The 23,602-nt window shown below is 36.8% G+C and overlaps 1 protein-coding gene across 1 annotated transcript in view; it reads right to left on the reverse strand.

The window, feature by feature from the left end:
- brinp3.L (bone morphogenetic protein/retinoic acid inducible neural-specific 3 L homeolog) overlaps nucleotides 1–23,602 on the reverse strand; it is a 398,147-nt gene that overhangs the window by 25,515 nt on the left and 349,030 nt on the right. Inside the window, exon 7 of the mRNA XM_018258776.2 lies at nucleotides 5,202–5,424. Coding sequence (XP_018114265.1) covers nucleotides 5,202–5,424 — 223 coding nt within the window. The remainder of the gene's footprint in view (nucleotides 1–5,201; nucleotides 5,425–23,602) is intronic.

The raw sequence follows: 23,602 nt of genomic DNA on the forward strand, positions 1-23,602 counted from the left end.
AAAAAAGCTATCCGACAAGCTATAATATATATAAAAAGGGCATTGCATCAAGGAGTAACATTAACCCAAAATTATTTTTTAAATATGTAAATAGTAAAATAATTAAACAAGATGGGGTGGGACCATTGTTGTGGGGGGTTCAGTTGATGAAAACAGATATAAAGCAGAGATTCTGAACTGTTATTTTTCATCTGTCTACTTAAATGAGGAACCTAGTAATGAAGGTTTCCTTATAAATAGTCCAAATTCTATTAATTCAACAAATGATGCATGGTTCACACAAGGGGAAATCAAAAAAAAAAAATAGAACATGTAAAGATAAAAAAGAAATGCCCATGAGTTTTAAATGCAAGGGCTGCATGACAAGAGAGAAAAAGAGGATGTGATGTCAGGGGAAGAAGCAGTTCACTTCCTTATCTTCTGAGCAGGTATAAACATCCTCCCCCCAATTTTTCCATATTTTGTGAAATGCAGCAGTTTCTGTTCTTTATTTTCTCATATTATCTATAAACCCAAATGTGGATGTTTTCCTGCATGCGCTGTTATAGTGTGGTTTTCGTACTGTTATACAGTATAAACATGAGAGTTTGCATGTTATTATTCATGTTAAATGGTTGTTCCAGGGAATGTTTCCGATCGCCCCTGTGGTCAGGAAGGATTTTTTTCCATCTTGAGGTATAATTGCCAATTGCTTCAGGTTGGGTTTTTTTCCTTCCTCTGGATCAAAACAGTGGATATATGATAATGTATTTCAAGTTTTATTTGTCACAGCAGCAGTAGGACCTTGCCAGAGACATTTTAGAAGAGGGAGAGAGGAGGTTCTCTCCTGTGACCGCACAGTGGGTTGATTGATACAGAAGCTACTACTGCTTGTTCTAGGTGACAGCCTACTTGGATTTCATATCATCAAGATTCTGCAGATTCAGGACTGACAGGCATGGATTCTGAACTTCTCTCATGGTGGGAGATGCAGCTCCTGCTGGTAGCAGTTTGTGGCCATCCTCTCTGTAGGTCGAGGCAGCCTAATAATCAGTGGTGGATATAATGACATAGTGCTGTTCTCAAGTCTGCACTGAGGTATGGAAGAACATAGTAGTGATCTCTTATGGAATTATGACTTTGAATATTGCCTTGGGGTGAGGATGGCAAGGTTCTATTTATTTGATAAAATTTGAATAAATGCTTTGCCCATTTTATACAATTTCGGGCTCCTGGTGTTTCATTAAGGTACGTAACAATGGAGTTCAGTGGGATGGCTGAAAGCAAAGGGTCAATTAAGGAGTCCCCAGATGGAATTCACCCTGGATACTAAACAAGCTTAGCTCTGTGATTGGCAAACCTCTTTATTTATTTTTTCAGGATTCATTGAGGCCTGGCATGGTGCAGAAAGACTGGCTAATTGCTAATGTGGTGCTGCTATTCCAGAAAGCATACCATTTTCAGCCTCAAAACTATAGGCTGTTTAGTCTGTGGTAGGAAAGCATTTTGAAGGGGTATTAAGGGATAAAATACTTTACTTTATTGCAAATCATAATACAATATTTATAAGTTTGTGCCAGCATGGTTTCACATGTAACTAATCTTGCCAAAGAATTTAATTGCCTTTCATGGGTAGGTGAGCAGGAATCTCAACCACACAGAAGGTCAATGGTTAAATTAAGGATTTTTGGTCTGGAACATAGTATTTGTAATTTGAGAACAAATAGAGAATTTGAATTCACTATTTGCCACCTAAAACCTGCCGAGTTCATGTATAAGTCAATGGGAGAGGTCTAGTGACCCATTTGAAGATGTTAATAGCCTTCCTGAATTTCGAGTATTTTTCTGAGAAAAAACTTTATTCAAGCTTAGTCGAATTCGAATTCATTTTGAGTTTTCGAGTCGGTAAAATTAGTTAAAGTTTTAGATGTTAAAATTTTTTCTTAAATAACCTCCCAATCGAATTTTGATTATATTCGAATTTATTCGAGTAAAAAAAAATTCACATGAATTTGAAATTCGACCTTTGATAAATGGGCCTCTTAATGGCAGTGTGTTGTGGGTTTTCTTAATTGAGAATGATCTAGGGGTTTTTGTAGATAACAAGTTGTCTATTTCCAGGCAGTGTCAATCTGTAGCTATTAAAGCAAATAAAGTGCTGTCTTGCATTAAAAAGGGCATTAACTCAAGGAATGAAAACATAATTTTGTCTCTTTATAGGTCCCTGGTAAGGCCTCATCTGGAGTATGCAGTGCAGTTTTTCGATTCCAGTCCTTAAAAAGAATATAAATGAGCTGGAGAGAGTGCAGGTATGTGCGCAGGGATCCATTTGGAGGGGTTGAACTTGATGGACTTTGGTCTTTTTTCAACCCAACTTAACCATTAGTTCTTCGGATAGGCTCGGACACTTGCAGGCCATACAAGTATATTTTGTTCCCTGACCAATGAGATAGAAATTGCAAAAAATTGTGGTACATAAGTTTCTGCAGAAAATGATAATACAAGATCCCTGTATTCCCAGGCATCCTGTGTGATTATATATATATATATATATATATATATATATATATATATTTATATATATATATATATATATATATATATATATATATATATATATATATATATATATATATATATATATATATATATATATATATATATCCAGCACTCTCAGGTCTTTGTGGAAAAAGAGAAAATCAAGGTCTATTCAACATTTTCACTCAGCAATATACAGTATATATGACCTTTCTTTACATGAAAGATTAAAATGCCCATATCTTGCTAATTCAGCAACATTTAAAAAAATTATATTCTTTGTAAAAAAACAAAACCAAACTATGGTATATGTATGTACAGCGAAGGGGATACATTTTGCAAAATAAGCCATACCCCTTTGTGTTGTATCTATAAATTCTTTATTCTTGTTCAGGACCGTTGTCATTTTTATGCTAAGAACTACAGTATGCAATAATTCTAAATTTTTACACGTCAAGAAGAGAATGAAAAAAACCCTCAGTTAATTCCACAAAAGAGGTAATTTAAGCATAAAAAGAAAAGTAGATATTCCCTTTTAAAGTCAAATAATGACACTATCTGTATGTATTATACAGTAGTTGTACCCAGAATTGAAATCCAGTATAAGTACATTATTTGAAATGTAGTTTCTGATCTTAAAGAATAATCTTGAATCACACAGTAGAACTCATTTCAAAAGGGATTTCTTTCTCCAAAATGGCATATTTTCTTCGTTGAAATAGATATAAAGGCAAGAGCATGATACTTCAAGAGAAATTTTGACACATTTTTGACATATATTATCTGCTGAACTAACTAAACCAACCTAAAGGTTCACCATCTCTGCAGTATTAGCGGTTCAGGCCTTAAAATTGTCCGTTTCAATTTCCCATCTTGAATTTTGTTAGGACTGACACACACATACTCTGGGCACTGAATAGCTGTTGAGAAGCTAAGTTTAGGGGTCGTCGCAAATCATCAAGCAAAAAAAAAGGTTTGCCTGTAATATAAACTGATGCTACAGGGCTGATTTTTAAATGCTAATGATAAGGGGCCTATTTACTAAATCAAATTTTATTTTTCCATGAATCTCTAACATTTCATGGTTCGTCTATATTTCTGTAAAACTCTAAAGACTCTTATACAAAAATTTGGCAGGTAAAAGTTGGCTAGGTCCTATAGAAGTCAATAGTGGACCATTTTTAATCAATTCAGGCTTTTACAGATTCTCATTTTTTTTTAGAGGAATTGTCTGAAAATTTTAAGTTTTTAGATTTGTGCTTTTTAAATTTGGATCTTTTAATAAATTTGATGAAATTAAGTTTAGTCGTGGTTTCAAAAAACTTGAAAACCAGTAAAATGAGGTTGTTGATAAATAGGCCTTCACTTGTGCTGGTTTCTGAGCTGCCATGTACCAATAAACTGAATTATTGACTAATCAGCCTTATATTGTGACATGTATATTATATATATTCAGTATATTGTGCATTGGCCCCTAAGCTCAGTTACTGACATCAGCACAGAGCATGTGCAGAAAATCAGCAGAAAAGAAGATGGGGAGCTACTGGTGCCTTTGGAGACACAGATCTTTACTGCTAAAGGGCTGTGGTTGCCTTACGTTGGTACAGAAGCCTAAAATATAATGTATCTTTCTGTCCTACTACTCCTTTAAAGGAATAGTGTCATTAAATAGTACATATTGTTACTGAAATAGCTTATTTTTAAGCCAAAAGAAGTTATTTATGCATATAGGTATCTGTTTATGATTAGACCAGATGAACAGAGGTGGGTCAATATGAGTGTGAGAGGTCAGACTTATTTTGTGAAGTATAAGGACATTATTTACTGTGCAGATTTAGATTTAGAAGTTGCCATATCATTTACCTGACCATAGCAATTTTTCATAAACATCTGCAGCAACACTGTTTTCTCTTTATGACTACTATACATGCCGTTCTATGTATATGATGGAAGTTGTGAATACAATCTTAGTAATGGACTGTTCCCTGCAAATAGTATGCTACTGGCTTTTATACTTGTAATAAAAGACAAGTGTTTTGAAGTGAGGGTGAGGGTTCTCCATTTATTGCAGTGTTTCATCTTGTGGCTCTTCACCTTGTCCTAAGGCTTGACACAAACAGCTAAATGAGGATGCTGGGAAGTGTGGGTCAGCCACAGCTTTGACTCTTCTGCCTGGATATTGCTATTTTACTGCAGCAACAGTGACCCTATCAGATATGCTATTACTAATTACAGTTCATTCTTTATTAGGATGATGCTTTATTTGCAGTGTGTTTAGTCCTTCATCTCGAAGAGTACCACAACCAATTCCATCACCCTCGTGAAATTTGACTTTTTTTGTAGTAAATAAATAGTTGGCAAAAACTAAAGTAAATTTCATGTGTGTAACATTGTCTTCATTTATTTTATCTTGTAATAAGACATAATTGCATTTCGACAGGTTATATGTCACCATGAGTTATCTTTTCCAGTAATGTACAGCAAGAGACAAATTAGATCGGTAATGGCCTCTTACATAGAGCAATCAATTTGTGGATGCTGGGAAAAAGAAGGATATTGAAAGTTGCAAGACATATACTTGTCATTCGGCTATTAACAGTGTAAAAGCTATTGCATATATTGAAAAAGTAGGTCTGCAGTGAATATTAACCACTGCAACACATTTATCATTGCTAAAATATTACCTTTGTCTTGGCAGGCTAATGAGAGGCTGTTTATGGCATCTCTTGCTAAGACTAAAGAGCTTGTGTACAATCCTTTGTGCCTTCGGGTAAAGCTGCTTCATGCTGTTTTCTAGTTGTTCATAACGCCGCTGAAAATTGGAATCCATGGTCCACAAATGCAAAATAGCGGATGTGTTTAGGAAGTAATTAACCGGTAACCTTTTCATAAATAACTTAAATTCGTCTGAAATAGAGAAGAGAAAAAGAAGACAACAATCAATAATTTTAATCAAGAGGACTGTGTGCCTCGCCCTCTCCCAGCTAAAGCAAACACTTTATGGCTGAGCTCATTGATTTTTCACAACCGGTACGAGATGAAAATAAGAGCAGTTTGCATGCTCCTAAAAGTGGCACTTTACCAGACTGGAAGAGACTTTTTGTGTACATTAACTTGGGACGCATTATAATTAAGTAGTATATTTCGACTCAGCAATATTAAAAGGCACTGCTGTACTAGAAATGCAATGAAGACTTATTTAAATTGTAAGAGTTACAATACTATTTAAAGTACATTCACAATATCCATGTTCTAGAATAAGAAACAAATTTAGCATCTAAAGAATCACAGGTCAGATACATGTTAAGGTACTAAAGAACTGTAATCCAGAAACATATTAACACTGTTAAGAACCACAAGACAAAAATATATTAGATATATATCACAGTTCTCAAAATCACAAGGATCAGACCTGGACAGAGTTGCTAAGGGTCCAAACGTGCTCATTTAGGGATCACTTCTGTCCAGGGTATGGCTGCACACTGCACCATGTGCCAGATAAAGAAACCCAAATGGAGGTGCATAGTGCAGCTTCAGAAGGTGCCATAGGGAAGGTGGTATGTACAGGAGGCCATTGCAACCAGAGTCCACTGCTACCTAATTTGCATGTCTGAGTGACTTCCAAGTAAGGGTTCTCGGAAGGGGATGCCTACATTCCTCCTGCCCATCCTCTGTTCATAGGGATGGCTGCAGGCCTGTACGCTTTAAAAATGCTCTGAAATGGAGCGCAGAGTTCTGAGGGAATTCATCTTGGATGGAAGGTAAGGTGCAAAAACATGGCATATTGTGTACTTTTTTTGCACTTTGCCTTGCTTTCCATGTTGTTAACAACCCCTCACATTTACAAACAAATTTAGAATCCCAATTCAGATTCATCTTTAGATTTTGGAGCATCGAGTTATGATAGGTTCAAAAACTCTGACAACCAAAAACAATTATGTCCAAAATGTTTGTAAACCTGTATAGTATTTAGGCACTGAAGACAATTGATTAATTTGTTCATACAGTACTTGCACAATTCCAGCAATTTGGTTTCTTTTAATCATTAATATCATGTGAAATATAATGAGGGCTGCCGACTTAGATTCAGGCTGCATTAGTAAATCTGGGGGTAAAAGTACAAGGACACTGAACACAGGGATCTAGAGAGAAATGTTTCTTCTTACACATTCTTTTGCTTTTAGTGAACCTTTTATCAGTAGTCATTTCAGAAGTCCATTGCTTTTTTTTTTTAATAATGAGAAATAATATTTTTTTGTACAATAAGAAGTCCACTTGGGCATATTTTATGCATTTTTTACACGGTATGGCCATGCAACGAAACCTCTCAGGAACCATTCTCTTATTTGCAAGGATGTCAACAGGTTAAAAAAAACCTGGTGCTCTGTGTACAGCTGCCATGAAAATCTCGGAGCATCAACTTGTGTTATTTTATGTTACCATAAATCATTTATTTGAATACTGAATACAATAAAACTTTGAGGGACCATCCTCAAATCTGGGAGAAGGTTCACTACCTTTTGGTTGCTAAACTTCATTTCCCTCTCCCATAACAGTGCCGTGGAGCCACTCCATAGTTTCATAGAATTATTCATTGTGGCAAAGGCCAAAAAATGCACTTAGCAGATTGAAGCTCAACACTTTTGAAATCCACTAGAATCACATACCTCCCACCTAGCTCACCATAGCACTGAAGAACTTCTGAGCAGTGCAAATGTTTTAAAGATGTTACATCTAATTTCATGGACACAAATGGTAGTAAATATTAATGACTTTTACAAGGGGAATTTTGATTTTCATTTATGGTCGCAGTTAGGTGGAAAACAACTAATATAAAATGCACTTAAAACACAGCATATAGGACTGTCATGGCTGATCTTGTAAAGTGTGTCCAAATAGCCCCTTGTGGACGGTTCTAATGTTGACAAATTCTTTCAGATGACATTAGTACAGGGTTGCCTTACACTGATGCTACTATGCAAAACTTTAAGTCCAGTGCAATGTGCAGAGCACAGCCTACTCAGACTATTACTCAAGATGCAAGTTGTCTATGCATAGGCACTATGAGGCAGTTTTGCATTTTTGCCCAGGGCAATAGTAAATGACCTCCGTGTTGCTTGTTTCATTGCAATAGGGAAAATACTGGTTTGTACACTGTCCAAGCAGTGGCAAGATTCTCAACTCATGCATATCATGAGACATGTTTTCTCCATCCTGGCAGTTGTGGTTACTCTGTACTTATTTCTAAGATCCAGGTATCCCAAAGTAAAGAGAGATCATTGTGGTGGGTAATATTATCCTTCATAAAAGAATCCCATCTGTCATTTATGGCAACTGGAAAGGTCCAGGGAATATACAGTAATAATTGTTGGATTCATTTTCAAGTCTAACAGCACATGAGCATGCCATGAAGGTGTGAAAAAAAATTAAAGTAAGTGTAATGTTCTCCTTATATCAATTAATCTGGAACTTTTCAGGAAACTTTAAATTGATTTAGACTTGGTAACGGTGGGCTTTTGGTCTGGGTCACATTTATCTAAGGATTTGATGTAAGCCTCATTAAAATCCCCACCAACAATTAACCTATTCTGAGACAAAACAGTAATGTTTCGAGTTCACGTAGAATAAAATTCCTCTTTGTTATCAATGGGAGCATAAACAGATGTTACAAACTTTGTTATTAATGAGAACTTCAGCTAGGACAAATCTCCCATCTCAATCTATTTCAGAATGAATTATTTAAACATTCAGGGACTTATGGAATAATATAATAATACAACAACCCCTCTTTTTTCTTAAAAGCAGGAAAGAAAGCTAAATAACCAACCCAGCCTCTGTTTAGCTCAATAGATTAGCCATTCCAAGTCAATATTTTTATATTAAAAAAAAAGAATACAGAGGAAACATCACTAAAAAATCAGAAGAAAAATACTAGAAAAGGAAAAAACAGAAAACCAAAAACCTGAAACAAAATAAACAACCCAAAAATTTGGATAACTTGTTACCAGTTAAATTACTTAATTTTTTTCCCCAATTGGAAATTAGCTAAACACTTTTCTCTGAGAGAGAAACTGAGAGAAGTAACCTGGCCATGCATCCACCATAAAGGTGAATTGATCAAGAAAACCTAACAAGTAGGAAAACATTGCCTATTGATCTTTTTTAACATATAAATAAAATCAATCAAATAATGAGTGGAGAAAGTAAAAAGTCAATGACCCATAAGGTTCTGATGTTCCTGAGAATGTGACCTGGGAGATCTTGATCTGTAAATCGTGCTAACATCATTTCTTTGGACTCTTGAAGAACGTCAAGAATAGTCTTTGAGATGCGGTTTTCTTTCTCTTTGAGGAAGACGGAAATCCTGAGGTGATTCTGTTGACCTAGTAGAGACTAAGGAAGACTCTTGGCAATTGAGTCAGCCAAGGAAACTGTGCTTCAATTGGGTAACTGAAGTGTGAAGACTTCTCAGTCTGGATAGATAGTTTAATGAAAATTATATAAGGATTGACGTATGCTTGTAAATAGTTTCCTCTTTTGAGAAAGAACAGCTGAGTAGTCTTGAAATAACAGAAATCTTTTTCCATCCACTACCAGATTATTCAGTTTCTTGTAGGCTTGAAAATCTGAGTTTTTTGAGAATAGTATAGGAATTTAGCAATGACAGCACAAGTTTTAAAATCCATGTTATCACGAGGCGGACCCAAACGATGAACTCATTCAATTTTAATGTTTAGTGAATCTGAAGCCCAATAGGAATGGTCTTTGTCATAAGTATCATCAAAACATCTGTATTATAAGATTCGGGGATTCTAATAAATCTTAGATTATTCATTCTGGCTCTGCTGTCTAAATTGCATATTTGAGTTGCAAATCCGAGATTTTCCTTTTCATACCTTTTAGTTGTCATTGAGTCATCCTGGACTTCTGAGATGGTTTCTTGAAGATCCTTGATCTGGTCCTCATGGGAGGTGGGTGTTTCTGAAATATTACATAGGTTATCTTGTAGTTTCCCAATAGCATTGTTCATAGACGCCTCAATGGAGGCTTTAATTGTAGGATTAACCAGGAAAACAGGAGATATCAAACCATGAAGGACAGTAGGTTTTCCGCTTATGTTTTGCAAGATTTTTCTGGTGGCAACTCTTGGTGCTCCCTCCTCTTCGGTACCATACCCAGAAGTCCTATTGCTTGTTCCTGAAGTCATTGAAAAAGTAGCATTGAAGAAGATGTGCTTTAGTCAGACAAAGCCAGAGTGCATTGTGAAATACATCCATCCTACAAAGATGTATATTGACCAAATGCAATGGAAAGTTGGTATGGTTAACTATAGTTATAGGAGACTTCACTTCTTGTCTGCTCGAGTACACACATGCCTGCCATCACAGGAAGCAGGTGCAAAAATGTCCATTGATCAGCTATAGGGGACGCAGACCCCATGGTCCGGGACCCCCTTGTCCTTGGGCCCCCCTGAGATTACAGGGTCTGCTTGGTTTATAGGTATTAGAAAAAGATGCTTGACAAAGGGGTTACGCCCGAAACGTTGCATCCGCAATAAATGAGCAAGGGGTTTCCCTGCTAGAAGTAACCCATGCTGTGCCAGTGTTTTCTTGCTTTTCACGTGGTTTATAGGTATGCCACTGACATTGACTTACTCATATTGATCTTCTTTTGTACCAATGCAGTCATAAATGACAAATATGTAACATAAATAACATGCCTGTAATTCCTGGCTAAAAATATTTCACCCCCATAGCAGTTTATTACAGTAATGTGTTGTTCACCATTTCACTATATAATACTTCATTATCAATAACATAACAGATAGGAGAAATACCTTCATACAAAACATGTCCTTCCTCTGAGTTCTGTCAGCATGAGCCTAGAATCTTTCCCCCCACAGCTTATGATATATTGTAAAATGTTCTAATGATGTCATTGGCTGCAGTCACCATTACAGTCAAGTGCTCTTTCATGGATTGCTGAAGGCTGCAGTAGTTAAATGCCTTCTGGCTAACCTCCATTACAGGCGGACTGCTCATATAACGGCAGTCATGTCACATATCTTTTATGAAAGGTCTCACAGGAGATAATTGCAAATCTTGAAAGTAACTTGATACTTGAACATTTTACTTGACTAGTTGCAGTGGTTCCCTGCTGCTGCTGCCCAGCTTCGTTCTGCTTGGACTTTATCATTTATCCTAATAATAGGGAGTGCATGCAGGCACTACTAGTTTTACAGCGCAACTGCTACTGCCTTGAGACTTTAGTGTAAGGGGCATTACAAAAACTGACAATATAATTCCCTGATATTTTACTTATCATGGAAAGTATACTGTAGCCCAAGTAAAACACCAAGGCTGTGTAATAACTGGCCAAAGTTAGTTTCTGTGGGGGGAATAGAAAATAAATTAATGGAATCTAAAGTTATAGTACAGTTGAATGCAGAGAGCTGTTTGCACCCATTCCATTTTTTCTTGGAAAACCAATTACTGCTTAAAGTCTATATGGAATATGCAGCTAGCAGGCCATTGCAAATGCTTCTGAAAACGCAGGAAAAGTTGAATCTTTAATTTATCAACTTTAATTATAAAGTGCCGCCAATTTACAGTATAATGAAGCCAGTCATATTATTGGGGTGCAGTATAAAAGCCCCCGTAGTGTAGTGTTTGCAGTGTATAGAACTGTCCCAGTTCGCTTCACAGAAAAATTTGCGAAACTCCGAAATAAATCTGTGAATCGCATTAAAGTCAATGGCCGTCAAAAGGTTTATGCATGACAATTTTCTACGCATACAACAATATTTTCTCACTCCAAATGCATTAAAGTCAATGAGCTATTTCTTCTGGTGACTTTTTTGTTTCATAACAATTTTGTTTTGGCGACTTTTTTGTTTCTGTGACTTTTTTGTGTAAATGCATTAAAGTCAATAGGCGTTTTCTCTTATGGCAATTTTTTTGTCTCAGCGACAAATTTGTCATGGTCGACTTTTTTGTCTCTGCAACTTTTTTGTCCAAATGCATTAAAGTCAATAGGCATTTTTTCTTGTGGCGACTTTTTTGTCTCAGCGACAATTTTGTCATGGCGACGTTTTTGTCTCTGCGACTTTTTTTGACTAATGCATAGGAGGAGGGGCAAACAAAATTTGATTGACAGCTGAGATGTTTAAATGAGCTTAAAACAGCTATGAATGCTTTAATAAAAAATAGAAATTGGATTTAATTTTTATTTTAAAAAGGAAATAATTATAGAGATGTTTGGGTCTGGGTGACAGGTCCACTTTAAGAATGAGCACTAAGGGGAATATTTTTTGCATCTCTTGGTCGTTCAGTTGATTGGACAGGTTAGAAGATTTCTGTAGACTACCGATAATTTCTCTGCATGTATTGCCGAGCTGATATCAATGAGAAACTATCACCATCTTTTGTCGGACATAACTTTCGCACGATTGTTGTTAGTAGCAGGAAATTGTCTGATCTGTTCTTTTACTACTTTATTTGATCTGAATGGTTAGTGGCAGTTTGGGAGATTGCACCTCACGATCGTTCGTCCAATAATGAAGGTATATGGGCAGCTTTAAAAAATGCATTATATCAATTGTAATCACTTTTTAGTAAATACACATTGATGACCTAGCTTCCTTCCTGTGAAAATGTGAGCTATAGTTTTATCCAGTGTAAATGTATAGTAAGTTGTACCTGCAGAATTTCATTTTGGTATATGCTTGAAAAATGTATCCTTTTACTTGTATTTTTTTATGCAGAAGAAAGAGATTAGTTGAGAAGAACTCTACTTGCTAGTCACAGGGTGCCTGTTTCAGAGGTTGTTGCAGCAGCAGATAGAATAACAAGTAATTAAATAAAGGAGATTGGGACCACATCCTCCCTGTAGTATTCCTTCAGGGCTCATTAGAATGTCTTAAACAAGATCTAATTATAAATTAGTCTGCAGAGAAGGCTTATTGGTTAATGAGAATTCAACCTATTTCTGTCCATGTTGTAGGGACTGCTTGTGATGAAAATCATTAAATACATTATTCTCCTACACATACACATAGTTATAAATGTGCTGAAGAAATAGTTTTGTAATTACTTTTATTGTTGGATGAACTGCAGGATTTGAAGTCTACAGCAGCTGCTAGCGCAAGAGCGGCCCAAGCTCATGCTGTGCTGATGCTCGGAATGCTTTTGTTTTGCACTGTTATGAATTTATTATCTTGGAAAGAAGCTATCAACATTTTCTATGAACCCTATCCTTTAAAGAGAATTAAGTTATATAACATTATACCATATATACAATATAGCCATGAATATCCTGTAAATGATATCCCTATAGATGTCACAATGTTACAATTGGTAATTGGTATTCTAATTTGTGTCACATGACTCACTGAAAGTTGTATATAATATAATAACACAATGTACCCAATGTCGTTAAGGATAATAGAAATTTACTTGGAGTTTCTTGACCTTCATAAAATGACATGGCCTTTGACCTTGTGCTTTTATATGGCCGTGGAACTCCTTGTGACTTTTAATATCCTTATATTTTACAATAGAGGAACATTATTCCCTATACCATATCCTTAGAAGCAGTGCTTTAATGTTATTGGTTGTTATTGGTGCTTATGATGTAATTTATGTTACATGAGAAACGTGGTGATTTATCCTTACATTTTAAATTTTACAACAAAGGTACTGTACATTATTCTATGTGTGTGTGTGTGGACTTTACATTTGTTTAATAAATCAGCCCTAATATACTGAAAATAAGACTAAACAAATGCTGTTTAAAAATATTATTAAAGGGAAAAGAAACCCCTTTATGACAAAAGTCTCTGACCTGTAATGAATTGTGCGACATTATCTATTTCAGAGAATCTGTACACGACCCACTGTGGAAAGCAAGTCCCAAAATCCATCACTTCACAATGGATCAAGGCTCTTAGGAACTTGAAAATGAGTTTGTATGAGTCAGGGATAGACTATCACCAGCAGCAGACTGGGGGGGGGGGGGTCTGGGCTCACTGGGGCTGCCACATGAGGTGCTCCAACAACCCCCTGGGCCCCCCCGACACCCACCGGATTTTGTTCCTGGTGTCCCTGCCAGCCCAGTCAGACCCTGGCTATCACAGTTTATTTTCAATTTGTGGTATGTATGTATAAAAAATAAAAAAAGTTTATATGTTTTCCTGGAAATGCAGTTTTTATGCACCTTTTTTCTTTAACATACTGTAAGTCTGAATGAATGAGGGGGCATAGTTTCCCTTTAAAGTAAACATTAAGAACAGATTTATTGCCCTAACAGGCACATTAACGGTTATACTAAATCCCTTTATGCTTAAATGAATGTTGGTGTTTACTGCCTGGGGAGTTCGTTTCTGCTCTCTACAATAGACAAACTTGTTTTCTCTTTGCAACTACACATAAAAGAGACATATGCAACAATTTCAATCTAATTTTTGATAATTGCTTATTTTTACATGCTTTTCAAAGTGTACTGTAAAACACACTTTGCTTATGCCTGTAAAACTTTTACATTACCACTTCTCAGCTCTTTGCCATCTCTCTTGGCTAATGATTTTTTTCAGTGTATTAGAAAACCTTTTGATCTCGGTGTTTAACCATTCGAACCTTCATTAAAATTCTCAAGACCCCTTAATCAGAGTACTTACATGTAATAGGAGTAAATTAGTTCCTGACTCATGAAAGAAGCCTTATTAAAGTATATATTCATTTCAAGGCTTCAAACGTGTTTAAACCTAAAAATCAATGCTTCTTTTTGCCATTTCACATTTTATTTTGACATTTAGAAAAAAAATAATAATAAAAAAAGGCGAAGTAAACATCATATAAATATTTTTAGAAATCAAACAAAGTAACGCAAGGAGTTAAAAGCAGTAATTTTCATGATGCATTTTCCTTATACTCCTACCCATTCACTGCTCCAATGAGGCGAATGGAAAAACTTGTGTCAGACGGCAGTGTCGAGCAGGTTACCTGGGGCTGCAAAAAAAACGCTCTACATTTAAAAGCTGAACTTCCGTTTTTTAAATGCAGGATTCTGCTGAAGCAGCACTATTAACGAATGCATTTTGAAAAAAAAACATTTTCCCAAAACAGAATCCTGTTAAGGTACTGTGCTGTATGAGGGCTACTGCAGGCACAGTACTCTATAGCAGCTCTCAAGTACTCCTGTTTGCGGACCTGATGATAATACAGTAATCGTACATAGTAGACAATGGAGTCTTCGTGCATACTGTTAGAATCAAAGTAATACTGACACTAAAAAAACTACTTTTTAAAATATGAATCTACATTAAAATGACCTATAGGTCATTGTTTTTTGCTGTGAGGTCTGTTTTTGTAAGTAATTGTTACTTGAAGTTCCTAAACCTGACTGTTTTGCCAACCTGACTGTCCCATTCAGGGCCGGGCCAGCCCCAACAGGCGCCCTAGGCAACTTTTCCGGGCTGGCGCTGACTGAGCGCAAGCATGCACGAACCGGTACTTTTGTGCGCATGCGCAAATTGACGCATCATGCGTGGAAGCGAGAATTGCCATGCGCACTTGCGCACATGCACAAATACAAGGGGAGAGATGCGACCGGACATGGAGTAGGCGACAGAGCTGGTATGTGCCTGGCGCCCCCAGCTTTGCGCCCTAGGCACGGCAGCCCCCTCATAGACGAACACAGGGAGTCGGATAGGTAATGTGAAAGCATCAGGCAAATACTTTATGGCAAAAACCCCCAAGCCAATATTATGATAGATGTAAAAAAAAAAGGTTTCATGTCTGGTGTCACTTTAAAAATCACCTGGAGAGCCATACTGTATCTGGCCATATCTGGCTGTTTTCTTCAGACAGCATTCCATCACCCTTGAGAAAGTCAGGACAAGACAAAGCGCTTGGGAAACAGATTTTGCAGATTTTACAGGATGGGAGTGTGCTCCTTTTTATATGTTTATTTCATGTCTTCAGCTTGTCAACCACACTTTTCTTAATGACACTGCTCTGCTGTGTTTAGACATGCTAGAGATTTGAATTAAGAGTACAGATATGGGATCTCTTATGCAGAAATCCAATATCCAGAAAGTTTGAAATTACTAATAGATCATATTCCATATTGTCCATTTTAAGTTCTTTTAGATATCATGGAATTTGTAGTTCTGATAATTTAGTAGATTAAGAGTTTAGTACCAAGGATACAAGAGGATAGTGGTCCCTGCCCTGTAGATCTTACACTATGAATGATACTCTGGTGCATATATCAGTTTAGATTTTGTTAACAGCTGGGGTTTGGTGTCTTTCCAGTACCCAGCCTGTTTCCCTTTGCCCATTGGCTCAATAGAATAATTTTTCATGCTGCTATGATTAATTCACAGCATTTTGTGTGCCAGTTTTTTAGTCCTAAATCTAATGTTTGTCTGAGCATTTGTTAATTCTCAATAATTCACAGTTCTCAAGTGTCAGTAGCTTAAAATCAAACAGAAATGACTCTGACCTCATTGTGGTTTATTTGTAAGATGAAATGCAGGGCAAAGAGAATAAACTACCACAGAACAAATATATAAATATAATTTTTTGATATAGACAGAAGTATTTGACTGTGACTGAGCAAATATACATTTTCATAGTCCAGAACAGTATGTTTATTCTAATACTACAACACAATGGGCAATCTTCAATAATTGGTTGAGGTTGCCCTGTATGGTTGTTGAACTTGATGGTTGGTTGAGAGGACGACACGTATGGGGTCTGTTATCTGGAAACCCATTATGCAGAAAGTTTCAAATTAAGATTCAAATTTTTATAAGCATACTATTTGTTACATTTCCCATTAGAATTCCCATTAGAATTGTGGTCGCCTACACTACGTAAAACTTCAAATGAAGAATCTATGGATGTGAGAACTTTGCTGTCTTTTGCTGCCCATCTTACTGTTTTTTATCAAATTGAGAAAAAAACATTCAATGGTCTGGGATGTTGCTGCTCTGAGAAAGGTTCTGAATGCTGATAGCAATCCAAGAAAGGTTTTTCATTTCTGTGACCAACTTGGGTTAAGACAAACACTAGACTTATCAGTCAAGGCCAGGTTGGACAGTTGGAACTAGGCTAATATTTATTTATTTTGGTTAATTTGGTCTTTGCTTTGTTATAAATAATGTAGGGATGTGAAAATTTAGACACCCTTACACATTACAGACAGGCACATCCCTAGTAATATGCAACCCCTGTAGTTCTCACAGTGTACACCAGATGGCACTGTGCAGTAGTATAAAGGTCTTGGGAACCATAAGGTCTGGGTCCATTACTTTAGCCCAACCAAGCAGGCTGGAAGGGTATGGGTACATGTTGACCCTAGGCACATTGGCCCTAGTAATTAGATAGCATACTCTTTTATAGATCACTCTAGGAGTGATATAGAGGTTATTTAGTTGAGCAGCTCAAGGCTCCGCCGAGGATATTAGAGGGATTAAGATCCCAGGGTATTACTGACCCGGAGTAGGGACTAAAGTGTTGAGACTAGGGATGATAGGAATTCCCCTAGACTGCCACTGAAAGAGATCCTGAAAAATGGGCAATACCCCTCACAAGCTGCAACACTCTCTGCTGTATATTCCCTGGCCTGCAGGGATTCAGCCTATACTGGTTCTGTGAGTATATGCTGCCTTTATGCTGTCTGATTGTTCTAAACTCCATTGTGGATATGTGCTATGTTAAATAAAGACAGTTCATTGTTTAAGTGTTAAAGAACTACTGGCGCCCATCATTGTGCTATTGCACCTGGTTACAGTTGCACTACACCCTGCCTCCATCCCGCTGTGAGGGCTTACTCCTGAGAGAGAGGGCCTCATATGTGGTATAACCACACACTGATAGTAGCTTAAACTGACCACAGTAAAGTCAGTTTACTACGAAAAAGTCGGGGTTTTCGTCCGATAATCCAAAACGTATATTTTTCGCAGCGAAAATCCATTAAAATGGGAGCATCAATCGTAAGATACAAATTGACGCTCTATTTTGTTGTGCCGTTTTGTCGCTCTGTTTTTTTTGGAGCAATTATTGATAAATGAGTTCAGTTCATGAAGGAGTTTGGTTGGTTTTCAGAAAAAAATTAGATTAATTCAAGTTTTAGTAAATCAACCCCTTATAGTTTAAAAGTAGAGTGGCTTATGCAACCACCAGTTGAACAGCAAAATACACAAACAAAATAAGAAATCACGATTTAATGGATAGCTGCATCAATCTCTGCTTCATTCTGTTAAACAAGTTAAGAGCCACTTATCCCTTTACTTTATCCCTACAACGTCTGCAAAAGTGATTTTATCATTATCTTAAGCAGATCTGTCAAAATGACTGAGTTTCTCATTGATCAGCTGGTGCCGGGCCTTACACAACATGGAATTAGTGATCACAGTCTGCAAATTAAACCTCCAAAATTCTTTGTACGTCAATATTAATAATTGTGTCTTGCTTTTGTAGAAATCTTGTAAGCTGATTTTAATTTTAAAAAATCTATCCAGGTTTACACACTTCAATCATAGGCAGGAAGACAAGCTAATAGTAATACAATAATCAGTATGTTGTAGATTAAAACTATGTTAAATGTTCACATACATTATGTTCTGTAGTGACAGTACAAATTACACCTTGCCACATATTATATTTAATCATTATATGCCAAGTTTGAAAATCAATGCTCAATTTTTTTTTCTGTAGAATTACAGAGAAATAAAAGGAAATGTAAAAGTAGGGAATAGCTGTCTCTAGTGAATAGCTCTTGCGGCAGAGATGCCACAATCCTTACAAACCTCCTGTTCTGGTTTTAGAAATAACAAAACAAGTGGATTTGTCAAAAAGGCTAAAGTGCTAATCCCTGTTTGTTTTATTCTTCAATAATCTGCAGCAGAGGGGGTTCAGGTCGGCCTCACTGAACTTCTGAAATATTGAGTGGAAACTTTAAGGGGCAGATTTATTAAGGGTCGAATTTCAAAGTAATGGGAGTTTTTTTTGAACTCCCATAACTTCGAAATTCGAATAAAAAAGACCAACCGAAATTTATTAAAAAATGTGAAGTTCTTTTCTGCTGGTGAATAGGCCTTATTCGTTTGAATGCGAATTGCTCGAATCAAAGTAACATCATATTCGATCAAACTCAATTCAACGTTTTTCAAAAAAAGAATTTTCAAACTTCACCAATTGACTCCAAATAGGTTCTAGGAGGTCCCCTATAGGCTAAAACAGCAATTCGTCAGGTTTAAGATGGCGAATGGTCGAAGTCGAAGTTTTGAAGAGACAGTACATATTAAATTTAGATATTCTTATTTTCTTCAAATCGAATTTGGACTATTCCCTAGTTGAAGTACACAAAAAATAACTAGAAATTTTAATTTTTTAACTTTGAATTTTCACTTTGACCCTTGATAAATCTGCCCCTAAATGTGCTGTAGTTAACATTCATTTCATAAAATCAGGCCAGAGAATGCAATGGAAAGAAAATTCACTGGTAGATAAAACAAAGCACATAAAGCTGATTTATCATTAGGTGGGACCAAAACATGAAGGCCTCGTTTTCAAAAGTGCAACACCCCTAGGCTGTTCCCAACCCCGCACCCTGTCCCGTACCATGCACACTACCACCTGCTCCCAGGGCCCCCACCAGTCACATCCCTACTGCCTCACCTTTTTCCAACTGCTGCTAACTGCCCGGACTAGATGGGCAGGAGATTAAAATTCCCTAGCTCAGTTCCCCATTCACATCCTCCCTGAAATAAAGAGCAAAATCTCTCTGTAGTTTTTAGCAGAGTTGCATATAGGAGTGGCAGGAGGTGGGTTGTACCTAGAAATCCTCTGAGTGCCTGTTGCTTCTGCAACATTCAGAATCTGGCAACACTTTACTTCATGGGGCTAAAAACTGAATGGTATGCAAGCACTACACTCCTGCATCCAGTCTAGGAATTTTCAGGTTTGGCCACAGGTGCATGGCTGGCAGGTAGTAGCCTATGTGCTTTGTAACAAGGGTAATACAGGATCGGGGCTTGATGATAAGCAGATGACATTATTATGCAGAAAAGATGGTTTATTATAGAAGTGGAAAACAAGGTAGCAGATCAATAGAAGGTAACAAGTACACAAGTCTTTTTACCAGGCCAGTGGTCAGAGGCAGGCGGCTAGCAAGCAGAGTCCGTTAAACAGGCAGCAAACAAGGGAAGTCCGATAGGCAGGCCGAGGTCAGGGGCAGGTGGAAGACAGAGGATATTCCAGGAAACAGGCCGAGGTCAGTACCAGGAGGTCAGTCATAAACAGGCTAGGATCAGGAATGAAGGCACAGGAACAAGTCAAGGACTAAGAGCTTGGAACAGGAATAAACAGGAGCCAGGAGGGGGCAAGAACTACAACGTAATGGGCTTGATCCCACTTGTAGGCTACAATGATTGAGCAACTGGGAGTTGCAGGGAGCAGGCTTATAAAGGCCCCTGACTGCTTGATCAGTGACAACTTTTGTTAATGAAGAGGGCACTTTGTGAAAGGGAATGTTAGAGACAAGTTATGGAAACTAGTCAGCACAAGAGCTAAATGCTTCTAGTGGCTCACTGAGGTAATGCAGGAGAAATCACAAAGACGAGTTCAACTGCTAACTCATCAGCAGCCTATCAACAGAACTATAGGCATCTACCTACAACAAACACATGCTGCAGCACAGTGCCAACAAACTACGAAACGTTGCCTAGTTTGTTGGCACAATAAACGACTTTCACAGGATTTGGAGTGCTGCAGCATGTGTTTCTTGGAGTTATACATGGGTGCCTGGCAGGGGGACCAGCAGCTTGCACCCGACGCTACAATAAGCGGAGTTATTGTTGAACATTGCCGACATTTGATTGTAATAGGCATCTACCTGACACCTCTGCTGAAGGATTTGTTTACATTGCTAAAGGTGCAAAGCTATTTTTTCTCCCCTTCTCCTTTTACTTCAATACAACCCACCTAGTGGTAGACATGAAAATAGCCCCCAAGCAGGAAAATCCCTGCTTTTGCCTGCTTGGGTGCTATTCGCAAGTCTACCATATTGAAGTACAATGAGAAGGGGAGAAACAATTGCTGTCTCAAAGCAATTCCATCCTGAAGTGCTTATCAAAGCTAAGAATCAAGCACAATGCACTGAGATGGATAGCTCCACACCAATATTACAGCTAAAAAATACATTTGTTGTTTAAAGAATAACATTTTAAATGGTAGAGTGAATTAGTGTGAAACAGTATAATTTAGAAATAAAAAGTAAACCATAAATATCATGACAGAATTCCTTTAAATTTACGGAAATGCTTCATTTAACAGATTGTGGGAACCTGGTCTATGTTTAGGGAAGCAAATTGCAGGTGCTCCAGACAAAACAAATATAAAGTTCTAATCAAGAAAAGGGCTGTTGTGAAATATCGCATAGTAAGAAAAAGTGATAGGTCAGTGTAGGGGCAAATGAAGATTGGAATCTAGAATTCCACCTTGACGTCTGGCTTTTATTCACCTGCTGTGCAGTGATATCTTGGACATTGTAATCTAATTACTGCAAGGAATAGCACAGGGGAAATAAAATAAAATAGGTCACAGATACACAATATTCTCAGTAGAAATAGGGCTTAGTCTGTTTGGAGCTTGAAAAATACACTGCATCAGTCCTTAAAAGATGCCAACCAGTTAAAACCCAAAAATGGAAAATATTTAAAACATATTATTTGAGCTTGATATAATTTGTTGAGTAACGCACTGTAGTGTTGGACAAAGGTTTTATTGTTGGGGTGGTGAATTATTTTTCTGTTTAGTAACTAGAGATAGAGAGCAGCCAAGAAGATACAAACTAAATACAGTATTAAAATTAGGCAGAATGGTAGGTAAAGCAATGCCAGATAAATGGTTCTATATTTTTGAAGGAGAGGCAACATATTGTTTACAGTTGTGCTTCAGAAATGTCCTCGGGGAGCACCTTCAGGATTTCGAAAAAGTCTTTGCTTGGACACAGTAGAAAAATGAGATTTAAAAAGATATATTCATTTTGATTTACTCCTCTTTTTTCAGTGAGAATATTATTAAATCCAGATCCGTTAGGTGATCTCAGGGGGTTGGTCTGAAAATCAATTATAGTTTTTTGCAGACTTAAATGAGATCTACTGAGAACACTTTACTGGTCTGTTTCTGTTTTAGCAGATGCATTTTTTTTTATCAGAATGGAATCACTATATATATATATATATATATATATAGTCAAATACAAGAGTCCTCTGCACTCAACCCATTATCAATATATTTAAGACAGCGACATTTTGTGCATACTGCTACTAAAAAATGCCTTACCCTTTAAACAAAACAGGGATTGTTTGTCCATATATTGCAATATATTTAAGCTGGCCAACTACGTCAAAGTCATCCCATATCTGGCCAGTCCTATGCTCAATTTTATCTGATTCATTAAGAATTCTATTGCTTCATTATACATTTTACAAAGGGACTAGGTATTACCTGCAACTTAACTTGCTGCTTTCAAAGTAAACCTCCATACTTGGCTGCCCTTTTATTAGACACCAGTTTACTTTGAAAGCAGCAAGTTAAGTTGCAGGTAATACCTAGTCCCTTTGTAAAATGTATAATGAAGCAATAGAATTCTTAATGAATCAGATAAAATTGAGCATAGGACTGGCCAGATATGGGATGACTTTGACGTAGTTGGCCAGCTTAAATATATTGCAATATATGGACAAACAATCCCTGTTTTGTTTAAAGGGTAAGGCATTTTTTAGTAGCAGTATGCACAAAATGTCGCTGTCTTAAATATATTGATAATGGGTTGAGTGCAGAGGACTCTTGTATTTGACTATATGTATTTTGTGGTCACAGCCTCATTGCACCCCCGCCTAATGGTTTTAAAAAATAGTGGTGAGCACAACTTTCCCTTGTTTGTTATAGTTTATACAGGAGCAGTGACCAGCTCCATGTTGTAGCTCCCACCCTTCCCAGCTATAGTCAGGTGATCCCACTGGTGTCTAATAAAAGGGCAGCCAAGTATGGAGGTTTACTTTGAAAGCAGCAAGTTAAGTTGCAGGTAATACCTAGTCCCTTTGTAAAATGTATAATGAAGCAATAGAATTCTTAATGAATCAGATAAAATTGAGCATAGGACTGGCCAGATATGGGATGACTTTGACGTAGTTGGCCAGCTTAAATATATTGCAATATATGGACAAACAATCCCTGTTTTGTTTAAAGGGTAAGGCATTTTTCAGTAGCAGTATGCACAAAATGTCGCTGTCTTAAATATATTGATAATGGGTTGAGTGCAGAGGACTCTTGTATTTGACTATATGTATTTTGTGGTCACAGCCTCATTGCACCCCCGCCTAATGGTTTTAAAAAATAGTGGTGAGCACAACTTTCCCTTGTTTATATATATATATATATATATATATATATATATATATATATATATACATATATATACATATACAATATCAAAACAGGGGGGTTGTGGGAGCACTCTAAAGGCTTTAAAGTATATATATATAAGTATAATAAATGCTATTGCATATGTACCCAAAACAGGGGTTATTTTGTTACAAAGTTATGATCATAAAATTGATAAGCCACCATACCACGTCAAGGTAAACCCCGAATGGCGGTCCCTAACTTGTTTTATTTATTTTTTATGTGCATTCTAGCATTACCTGTAATCAGTCCATTGAACGCTAGAATGCACATAAAAAATAAATAAAACAAGTTAGGGACCGCCATTCGGGGTTTACCTTGACGTGGTATGGTGGCTTATCAATTTTATGATCATAACTTTGTAACAAAATAACCCCTGTTTTGGGTACATATGCAATAGCATTTATTATACTTATATATATATACTTTAAAGCCTTTAGAGTGCTCCCACAACCCCCCTGTTTTGATATTGTATATATATATATATATATATATATATATATATATATATATATATATATATATATATATATATATATATATATATATATATATATATATATATATATATATAATATCAAAACAGGGGGGTTGTGGGAGCACTCTAA

This window comes from Xenopus laevis, chromosome 4L (assembly GCF_017654675.1).
Source record: "Xenopus laevis strain J_2021 chromosome 4L, Xenopus_laevis_v10.1, whole genome shotgun sequence".
NCBI classification, from domain to species: Eukaryota; Metazoa; Chordata; class Amphibia; order Anura; family Pipidae; genus Xenopus; species Xenopus laevis.